This window comes from Nicotiana tabacum, chromosome 15 (genome assembly GCF_000715075.1).
Source record: "Nicotiana tabacum cultivar K326 chromosome 15, ASM71507v2, whole genome shotgun sequence".
NCBI lineage: Eukaryota > Viridiplantae > Streptophyta > Magnoliopsida > Solanales > Solanaceae > Nicotiana > Nicotiana tabacum.
In genome coordinates, this window is record NC_134094.1 from 4,085,293 (window position 1) to 4,096,483 (window position 11,191).

The following is an 11,191-nucleotide window of genomic DNA, read 5'->3' on the forward strand; positions in this document are numbered from 1 at the left end:
TATCGTTTTATAAATATAATGTTTGGATAGATTGTATTGTTTGCGGTTATTAAATAACATTTTGCTGTTTGGTTTGACTGTATCGTATTGTATTGTAACTGATAAGTTTACTAAAATACCCTCAATTGTTTAAATATTAAATTTATCAAGAATTACGCATAAAAATAATTTAAGAAAATTCTTTTATGCTAATTTATCACCAAATATGTCTTATAAATAGATTAAGCAATTAAATTCATGCAAATTCTAATAAAATTAGCAATTTTACGTTGTAGTCGGAAGCAACATAATTTCTAAAAAAAAAGGGACGAATACAAAGAAGGTTATATGTGGGAGATTTGAAGTTAAAAAAAAAAAAAAAGGTAAACGGTATAATAGAATTATGGAATAATAAGTTAGGGCATAATTGGAAAGGAAAATAAAAAACAATCTCAACACACCAAATCGATTATTTCAAAAAACGATACTTTTTTTATTATTCTGGAATAATATATCTAATAATACAATACAATCAATTTTAATAAAATAATTAAAATAAATATTATTTTAGAATAACAATGCAATAGGATACAAGGAGCAACAACTATCCAAACAATGTATAAAGCTTACTTTTTAATTTTTGTCTTTTTAAAAGCGACACCATCTGTCCAAATCTTAATCACTCTTTCCTCCTCTTCAACAATTGTTAACAGAGCAACAAAATCCACTCAACAATTTCAAAAAATAATATTTTCCCCACTATTCTAAAGTTCTACGTCCAATATATACTCCTATAGATTTGTCTTTTAGCTCTACGACACAGCAATGGAGAATGGTGGTGGTGGTGGAACGAATGGGAAAAGAGTAAGAGCTGAAGATGTAATATGTAAGCTCAAAGACGACGGTGATTTCGATAAACTTCGCCTCAAAATTCTCCGCAAACTCAAAGAAAACGTCAGTATTTTGCTTTTTTTTTTCCTTTTATTATAGCTTGTTATTTAGGGTTTCTCATTGGGCTAAAATTTATTTATCTTCGGTTTCTGTATTGTTATATTTGTTAGGGTCTGATAGAGTACAACAACAATAACATCCCCAATGTAATGGAACGTATTGTATATGCAGTCTTTACCCCTACATGTGATAGAGTGATAATGTAATAATTTTTTCACACTATCATGTAATTTAACCTATTATAACATGTTACTAACATTTATTCTGGGTTACCAATTAACTCTATTTAATAGAGTAAGTGACCTGATTGTGTACATAGAATTAAACTATTAAACATATGAGTTTAAGTTGCACCGACGAGATAAAACATATTTTGAAGGTCACTTAAAAAATAATGGCAAGATTCTGTTTGATAGCATTGATTGGTAATCCAGAATAATTGATAAGTTAACTTGCTATAATAGGTTAAAGAGTTTAAGTTATATATACCAATGTAAGGAATTTATCAGGTCACCTTTATCTGTTGTAGCAGGTAGCCTATCTTTCTTTAAAGATAACAAATCCTATATTTTAAGGAGGCTGGCTTATCTGTAAATATCCGTTGGTTGAACGGATAACAACAACAACAATAAACCAAGTATATTCCCACAGGTATTGGTTGAACTGATAACGTAAAGATTCTTTATAATGACGGTGTATATAACTTCAACTCAAAAAGAAAATACATGTGGTTTGAATTTAAAAATAATTATTAGTACAAAGGAATTTGTTCTTACCCTATTTGCGCAATATAACTTCCCCATTCATTGCATGTGGCTCTGGCCTCTGGCACTGATTGGAGATTAGAGATCAATTTTAGGATTTCAGTTATATACCTGGAAGGCGAGGTATGTAGTTTATCTGGAGCAGGTGCCTTCTAAAGAGAAACATAGGTGTTCAAAGGTAGGCTCAAGCTAAGGTTTTACTCATGAGCATAATGGTATAGCCGACCTAACTATGATACCAACAGATGGAAGCAAATGTTGATCATGGTGATCCGAGAGTCAACAGATTAAAATTCAAAGAGTCAATGGACTTTAAAGAATTGTTACACTGTAACAGAAATTTAACCCAACCCATATCTATGTTGCTCGGACTATCCGAAAATGTCGCCGGGTGCGTGTCGGATCCTCCAAAAGTAGTGTAGTTTTGGAGGATCCTACACGGGTGCGGCATCATTTTGGAGAGTCCGCGCAACATATACCCATACTAGCTGGTTTACCAATTTTCTAACCCTTTTTCTAGGTTACACATCCACTCTTAAACTAGGCTGCTATTTGCAATTGGATTTTAAGTAACTTCATAGATCCATTATCAATGTATAAAAGTTAAAACTTTAATTTTGTAGTGCACGTCCTATGTATATGTTTATGCTTGTTTCGGCTTTCATTTGGAGGCTTAACATCATTGAAAAACAAAAATATGCTTCATTTTAGTTTGAAACTGTAATACAGAAAATCCCTACAACAATGTCTTGTAACAGCCCACCTATGTATGGTCTGGACTTTACTTTTGTGATATTCAGGTATAAGTAATTAAATTTTTTTGACCAGACTTGCAGTTTTGATTGTTTTCTTTCTATAGTTTGAGTTGTTAGTTATATTTGGGTTTAGCAATGAGCCTGGACTTTTAGGCTAGGGCAGAGCTGTAAAAGGTGAAACTGACTTGGTGCCCCAGGTTCGGGGAAGTATTTTGTTATATTTCTTGTGGGATTTTACTGGGTTGTTGTTGTTGTTGTTGTTGTTGTTGTTATGTTTGTTTTCTGTTGATAGCCAATCTCTTTATTTCCAATGAATGTCAAAACTTTTAACCTTCCACAAAGGCGCACCTTTTGAAGAGATGTGCACATTTTTATACACAGTTAGAAGCTAAGCAAAAATACATCACACTAGCATTACGTTGAACATGGAAATGGACCTGGCATGAAAATTTTGAAATATTATGGGGGCATGACATGTATTGGAGATGATGTTATATCTGTATATGGTCTACTCTTAAAACTAGAACTGTACTAACTGCCAGTTCTTACTTAAAAAAATATGAAAATTAGATTAGATACTATAAACTATAGGCATAAGGGACAAACTTTGATAGCTTCACGGGTCCAACATCATAAAGAATCTATTAAGTGACATCATATTGAGCATCCAGGAATCACCTAAAATAAAGTGCTTGCTAGTACAAAAAATCACTCTCCAAAATATCTGGTTCCAATAGTTCAAATTTAAAAGACAATAGCTGGGACTTAACTGTATTATTGTCGTACATGAATTAATGTGGTGTCAAACTTGATTAAATTTGATGTTGGTGCTTCCTAATGCTTGCGGTGGGGCAAGGGGGCAGAGAAAATTTCACTGTTAGTTTCCCAAAGCATAACATATCTGCCTAAGCTTGGTAAAAAAAAAATCTTCATGCTCATTATCATTTAAAACATCGTTTCTCCTAGAGCTGAACAGTTATTTTCTCATAGAAAACTTGAGAACGACGTACTATTCATGATAAAGTTAAAACGTCTTTCTTGCCTTTGGTATATCTCCATATACACGAAGATCAAAGAGATCTTCCTTTTTCATGTTGAAGGTAAACGATGCACTTCTAGTTTTGAAGTTATTATGTGATTATTTAGTATTTACTTAGTACAAGGGTATGAGGGGCTAGTTAATTTATTTAATTATAAGAAAATGGGACTTTATCTATATACTTGAATCCGGTGTTTAAAGTCATAGGAAGCATGGATCCAAAATTTATAGCGTTCTATTCAAGTGTTGATCAAGTTCACCTAGCTGCAAATTGAGAAGTAAGATAAGCATAATTTGTTAAAGAATATGATGAGTGTTTTCTATCAAATTCTGAGATTTCGTAGTTATATAATGCTCCTTTAGTATATGAAACTACTCCAACTGGTTCTTTTATGCTAAATGACCATTTTATGTTCAGTTTAGAATCAACGAAATTGATGAAATGTTGTTTACATCATTTAATATCTTTGAATAGGTTAACGCCAAATAAATTATTTATAAATTTATGCTTTATAGGTCATGGGTTCGAGCCGTGGAAGCAGCCACTAATGCTTGTATTAGGGCAGACTGTCTATATCACACCCTTTAGGGATGCCCTTTTATAAATTTGTGCATTATTCGTGTCCCGTCGCTTTTACTTGTGAAGGTTCTTGTCTCCTACTAACTATGTTAGTGTTAAACATATGATGAGCGGTTTTTACATTATCTTCTCAAACATATGATGAGTGGTTTACCCAAAAAAACCATTTGCTTTAAAGTGAAATTGCTTTTTTTTTTTCCCGCAAAAACATCGTGCGCATTGCACATTTTTCTATCCATTCCTCATTTATCGTTGATACATAGTATTGTAGCCGCAGTCGTAGTGGGCATGTTAGGGATCAGTTTGAGGTAGGGCAAATTATTTGTTTTAAGTTTTATTGAACTATCTTCTCAAAGATGCCGATTATCTTGAACCAACATCTCCAGCCTTTTTGCCTGTGTTTTATTCTAGATATTAGAAACTAAAGGTAAGATTTGTGTTGACCAAAAATTCAACAGCATGATTTTTTTTTTGCACTTTGCAGTATCCACGATGTAGGAGGATTTGTTGTATGTCATTTCTTTTGGCTTTTGGGTATGTCATGTTTTTACTTTATGTTCAGAAAAAAGAAAAGGACAAGCATGAGGCTATTACACTTTTAATTTTATATATGCTCCAAGTTGTCTGAAATTTGTTTTGCTCCAGGAAGAGTTGCGGAATAGCATAATAGCCACTGTGAAAGAATCAGCAGCACTTAACCGTCCAGGTGCAGAAAATATGAAACCAAGGCAACTGTCGGATGCTATATATCAAGAAGTTGGGTAGGTCATATTTTCAAAGTTTCCAATGGTTTTGATGTTCTCTTTAAGACACTAGAAGCACCTAAACGCTGAAAAAACTGACCCCCCTCCCCCCTCCCCCCACCACCACCACCACCACCAAATATTTTTTAAATTGGTATCTTCAAGTAGGTTATTTCCGTTTCTTTATGTTTTCACTAGCTTAGAATCTGTTTGATTCGATTACTTTTAGAATGACTTTGGCCTCCAAACTTGTGTTCAGACATGCTTCGAATAGGTTTATACACATTTTTTTAATTATTTTCGTTGATACTTAAGTACTACTCCCTCCGTTCCAGTTTATGTGAACCTATTTACTTTTTGGTCCGTTCCAAAAAGAATGACCCCTTTCTAAATTTGGAAACAATTTAGCTTAAACTTCCTATTCTTCCCTTATATGTGAAGCTTTTATAACCACACAAATAATCTGGACCCCTTTTTGACTTGTTTAGGACCACAAATTCCAAAAGTCTTCATTTTTTCTTAAACTCCGTGCCCAATCAAACAGGTTCACATAAATTGGAACGGAGGGAGTAGTATTTATTTCGGGGAGGGGGAGGTTTTATACTTTCATTTGTCTATTTTGTTGAATTTAGAAGTATCCTAGATTATTCTGGAAAACATGAAAAGAAGATAGATGAGAAAAACTTAGTAAAGAAAAATATCTGGTGTTGTCTATTTAAGCACTTAGGCATGTGTTTTTATATTTATATTTATTTCCTTGTCTATTCTATAGCCTGTTTGGCCAAGCTTCTAAAATCAACTTATTTTGAGAAGTGCTTTTCTCAAAAGTGCTTTTCTCAAAAGTTCTTTTTAAAAAAGTGCTTTTGGGGAGAAGCAGTTTGTGTTTGGCTAATTAATTTGAAAAGCACTTTTGAGCAGTAATTAGTGTTTGGCCAAGCTTTTGAAAACTGCTTCTAAGTGTATTTTTCTCAAAACTGCTTCTCAGAAAAGTGCTTTTGGAGAGAAGCTACTTTTTTCTGCTTCTCAAAAACTGCTTCTGCTTCTCCTCAAAAGCACTTTTTTTCCTTCCAAAAGCTTGGCCAAACACCTCAATTTTTGGCCAAAAGTGCTTTTAGCCAAAAAAAAGCACTTTTTGCCCCAAAAAAAGCTTGGCCAAACAGGCTATAGTCTCATTCTTGTTTCCCTCAAGGCTGATTTTCTTTATCATAAATGAGCTCTTTCTTGATCCTTTTAGGCTGTAATTTTCATGAAATTCAAAATGTGACTAAGTTCGGCCTAATTCAAGAATTGAAGGGTTTGTGTGGCTTTTGAAAGCTTTTTTTCCTGACAAAATATGAATACTCTACCCTTGTCCAAACAAACTGTCACGTCTGACGTGGCGTGACAATTAAGGGACAGTTGAAGTTGTCTATTACTTAGTTTTAAGTGAAAAAGCAGATGTTGGGAATATAAATAGATATAGGTCGATTAAGTGGTAAAACAATCTGCCTCTTGTATTGTTTATTGCTATAGGATAATCAGTGGAAGTTTCTTTTCTGGAGAGTGGAAATTGTTTTGACATGTTCTAAAACAATCTGGGCATTCAATTTGGTATTGAGGGAGTAATTGTATATTAATAAAATAAAAAATAAATTTTATGAGTGCAGCATAACTGTGTGTGTGGGCGCAGGGGTTGGGGGGTAAGTGATGAATTACTGAATGCTCCATTGCTTGTGGCCCCTTTTCCCTTTCACTCGAGAAGCGAATCGTGACCGTGCATCTCAACTAGTGATATGCAAAGTTAATTTTATTACTGGATATAGTGCTTTCACATGCTACAGTTTTAACCTGCTTTGGTTCTGAACTATAGGGACAAAGTCATGGGTAAAATTTCAGAGGATTTATGGAATACAATCAGAACTGGTGATGGCATTCAAACTGAGATAACCCAAACTGTTCAATCAGTTTACAATAAGTTATTGAACCCACAACTAAATGAAGCTGGTGAATCATCCTCTCATTCAGAATTGCAGCCTGCTCCGAATGGAGTTGAAACTAACGGACATAGTGCTGCTTCAGACCGTGGTATTGATGCCACATTTTCTGTTGAACCAGAGCCAAGTGAGCCTCCTGGTTTTGCCCGATTAGGTTCAGATCGGAACAGCAAAAGTAACTGTTCAAATCAGATTAACAAAAGTAACCATAAGGAATCACCCAAAGAGGAGTCAGGATTTCCTATTCCTGCTGATGAAAAAGCCAGAGAAACATATACCGAGCCGGAGACGAACCGCGCACCTGACCCTTTGGTGCCTGACAGTATGGATGTGGATGCACCACCTGGCTTTGCTATTGTCACGAAGGAGAAGAATCCAGATGAAGTTGATGATGAAGATCCTGACGTGCCTCCAGGATTTGGCTGATCGCTTATTAAGTTATTATACTTATGGTTATATTTTTTGGAAAAGGTTAGCCAATACATTGGTCATTGTCGTATCAAGTTCAAACAGCTCGTGTTGACACTTACAGAGAGTACTTTACGTTGACTGCGCCGGCTAGCAGCTCATGACTTCTCTTTCTTCAATTTCCCAAGGTTAGAAGCCTTAACTATGTCGTTTGTGTATGATCTTGGATTAAAGATTACTACTACCAAAATTCAGACGCTTCAAATATGAGTGTTGTAGATGACACGATGTCTTGGTGTAAGATCTAGTTACACTAAATTAATTTGTTGGTTCTTCAGATCTTAACTTTACTATTGCTTCCTAACCTGTACAAAGACAATACTATTTTGCCTTTTAGATGTTATTTCTTTAGCTGGATTTGTTTTTTCCAAAATTTCTAGGAATTGATGCTGGGGATTGGACAAAGAAAAATTAGTTGCTGATACCAATTGGCAAGAAGGTATCCTTTGTAAATGCCTTTGCGTGATTTACTAAGCAATTTATTTTTTTCCTCTTGGTTACAAAGATACTGCATTATGCCCTAGTGAGGTGCTACTTTCCTCTAACGGATAATTATACTAGAGTAGAAAACTACTAGGATTTTGTGAATTATTCATATCTATGATATGGCACAAATACAATTACTGCTCCTGTGATAGTCCGAAAAATTTACACAGTAAAATTTGTAGGATCAATGCATGTAGGATCATGTGAGCCGAGGGTCTATCTGAAACAACTTCTTTACCTCATACAAGATAGGGGTAAGGTCCGCGTACATCCCACATTTCCCAAACCCCACTCGTGGCATCATACTATGTATGTTATTGTTGTTGTTGCAATGTATGTAAAGCTTTATTATTAAAGTATATGACCATCACCTAAGGGTGTGGCCTAGTGGTCAATGAAGTGGGTGAGAACCATGAGGTCTCAGGTTCAAATCCCAGCGGAGGCAAATACTAGGTGATTTCTTCCCATCTATCCAAGCCTTGGTGGATAGAGTTACCTGGTACCTGTTGCTGGTGGGAGGTGGCAGGTATCCCGTGGAATTAGTCATGGTGCGTGCAAAAGTTCAAGTTGTTATTGAGAACACACTTCTATCTACTTAATAATGTCGCTGACATTCTAAGCAAGACATTTGATTCTTTTTGATGGTCCAAGGACAGGAAGTTCTTTTGATGAAGGGTGGTGGTGAGATTAAAACTTAGGACCTCTATGTTTTTTGGTACCATGTTAAATTGTGTGTCCACCTCATGTTGAAAAGCTTAAACTGTTAGAAAGGATACACTTTTATTTACTTAATTATATCTTTCAGTATATATTTTCTCTTTTATTCTGTTTCTAAGTTGTTTATGTCTGCTACATGAGGTGATGACATTTTATTGACCAAGTCTATGGATAATGCAGGTATATAGCACTAACTTTAGGTACAAGAAGTGTTATTTATTGGTTTTAGAAAGTTCAAGCATGATGGTTGGAATTTGAAATTAGGTTCGTGTGTGATATGATTCGGTTTTTTACAGCATGGAAAGTTAGGGTTTTTTGAAGGTCTATCGAAAATAGTCTCTCTACCTCTACAAGGTAGGGTAAGATTTGCGTACACATTACTCTTTCCAAATCGGATTTGTGGTATTATACTGGGTATGTTCTTGTTTTGTTGTTGGAAAGTTAGGCTTTTGCAATTACTTGATCTATTTTTAGTTGTGGCAGTTTCATTAAAACATTGTATTTACCATTTTAGTTGTTAATGAAATAACTGTTATTTAATTGTTGTTACTGGCTTTATTTTTCTCATGTGGAACTAGACAGCGCAGTATACCGAGATTTACTCAATTTTAAAATGCTACAAATTACAGATTAAAATAAAACCAAATGATTATGAAATTAAATGTAGACTGATCTAATGTACTTCTTTCTCATCCAAACTGCTTTTAGTCTTTCAAGATTATGAAAATTGTGTTAGCATTCAAAATTATAACAATTCCAATTCCAATCTATGAGGAAAATATAAAAAATAAACAGGTACTATCACTACATTACGTCAATCAAGCACCTCAAGCTATTATTTTGACGGATACAGGGATGGTAAGTGGTGTGGTGTAGGTACGGTGCCGGTTTTGTATAAACCCACAAAATTTCAACTCGTCCCACCCACCCCGCATAGTATTTTCACCCGCGTTCACCCGCCCTGTATCTCCATCCGCCCCAACCTGGCCAACTTGAGTTTTTCTCTCTTTCCGTTGAACTTTGATTGAAATTTTCGATGTCAGTTTAGGATTTAAGGATGGGTGCACCTGCTTTATTTAACTTTTTCTAATATTTTGTATAGGATTAAAATTGCATAAAGTAATATTTTTGTAAAAACTGAAAAAATAAATATTTTTTTTTTTTTTATAGTTTTTAGTTTAAAAAATTTCAGTTTTTTTTCCAGTTTTTAATAGTTTTAGAAAATTATTTTTCAGTTTTTTTTCCAGTTTTTACAAAAAAAATTATTTTAGAAAATTATTTTTCAGTTTTTTTTAAAGCAATTTTTTTTTTAAAAACTGAAAAAAAATATATTTTCGTTTTTTTCAGTTTATAGTAAAAAAAATTCAGTTTTTTCCAGTTTTTACAAAAAATAAAATGCTTTTGAAAATTGCTTTTCAGGTATGAGTAGTGAGTCTTTTTAATTAATTAGGAGATATTTAGAATTGACCAACAGGATGATGACACGTGTCCCTCCGTTTAAATGAGAGATATATTTGAACCCAAAGTATGACTGCAGGGGTATAGATAACCCAATAGTATAACAAGAGATATTTTTAGACTATTTTCGAAAATACATGGATATATTTGGACCTTCGACCAATAGGAAATAAGGCATGCCACTAATAACAGAGACCAACTCCTACATCAAATGAGTAAATAAAGTAACATCCACTTTATCCACTACAACTTCACAAAAAAGAAAAGATTATCTTAAAGGTAAACCACTTTCAATTAGAAAAAGAAAAAGTAGAGTCATTTCCTTCTTGTTTAATATCAACGCAATATTCTAAAGATTTCATCTTAAAAAGGATTTTCCTTAGATCCAACTCTTCCACAATTCTATTAGGTCAAATTAGGCTGGCCATAAACATAATACAGGTGCAATAAGCTCCTGCTATGTGCTGGGGTCCGTGGAAGGGTCGGACCATAATGATCTATTGTACGCAGCCTTACCCTGCATTTCTGCAAAAGGTTGTTTCCACTGCCCGAACATGTGATCTCCCCGTCACATGACAACAATTTTACCAATTACGCCAATGTTCGCCTTCAATACAGTTTAGCACATTACTCTGCAAAAATCAATCCCAATGATTCTCTCTTCAATTAAGTTAATTTCACATGGAGTTTGACTTACATATACTTACAGCTATCAAGTAATTTAAAAGATAACTAGAAAATAAAGTCGATAGTCTATTGCAACATCTTAAATTATACAGTATATTGTATGTAAGTTAAATCCTTTCATATGCACTCTAACTACTAAGCAAATGATAAGAGTTTCAAATTTCATTCATGAAGTGATTTTATAAAATATAAAAAAAAACCAAGTGTTAATATTAGAAAATTTATTTATAATTTATGCAGCATGTCTGCCAAAACTAACCAAAAATCTAAAATTCAAGTTGAAACTGTCACCCTTCACGGAATAATGCAAATTCAAATATAATAACAATTGCAATCTTGTTAGTAAACCAAGAGGACAATTAAGAGAAATCAAGTTTTGGCAATTATAGTAAAGATCTACCTCATAGGGTAAGGTCTGCGTCTACCCACTCTCCCCAAACCCCGCTTGTAGGATATCACGCTGCATATGTTGTGCAAAAACGGATTTTTTTAATTGTTTTTTATTTTTATTACATCAGGGGTGGAGGAGGGGGAAAGGTGGTGCCCTACTGATAGGGTGTAAGCTCACAAACTATTTCACATAAAATTGAT

At 34.1% G+C, this 11,191-nt stretch overlaps 1 protein-coding gene across 4 annotated transcripts; it reads left to right on the top strand.

Moving 5' to 3' along the window:
* Positions 1 to 624: 624 nt before the first annotated feature.
* On the top strand, positions 625 to 8,995 carry LOC107796410 (uncharacterized). 4 transcript variants are annotated; one of them, XR_001650387.2, is made up of 5 exons: positions 625 to 933; positions 4,714 to 4,829; positions 6,661 to 7,380; positions 7,633 to 7,691; positions 8,636 to 8,995. XR_001650387.2 is itself a non-coding variant. In XM_016619171.2 (3 exons), exons 1-3 carry the CDS (start codon positions 805 to 807, stop codon positions 7,208 to 7,210), a joined length of 795 nt encoding a protein of 264 aa, XP_016474657.1. In that variant the 5' UTR covers positions 625 to 804; the 3' UTR covers positions 7,211 to 7,540. The 4 variants fall into 4 exon arrangements, 1 of the variants encoding a protein (XP_016474657.1); XR_001650388.2 differs by lacking the exon at positions 8,636 to 8,995 and adding an exon at positions 8,115 to 8,269; XR_001650389.2 differs by lacking the exon at positions 7,633 to 7,691.
* Positions 8,996 to 11,191: the final 2,196 nt, after the last annotated feature.

Excerpts from the sequence above, each read along its gene's own strand:
- LOC107796410 (XM_016619171.2), top strand. The coding sequence starts at position 805 with ATGGAGAATGGTGGTGGTGGTGGAACGAATGGGAAAAGAGTAAGAGCT. Across the intron at positions 934-4,713 it reads TCCGCAAACTCAAAGAAAAC|GAAGAGTTGCGGAATAGCAT; the intron begins GTCAGTATTTTG and ends GTTTTGCTCCAG. Across the intron at positions 4,830-6,660 it reads GCTATATATCAAGAAGTTGG|GGACAAAGTCATGGGTAAAA; the intron begins GTAGGTCATATT and ends TCTGAACTATAG.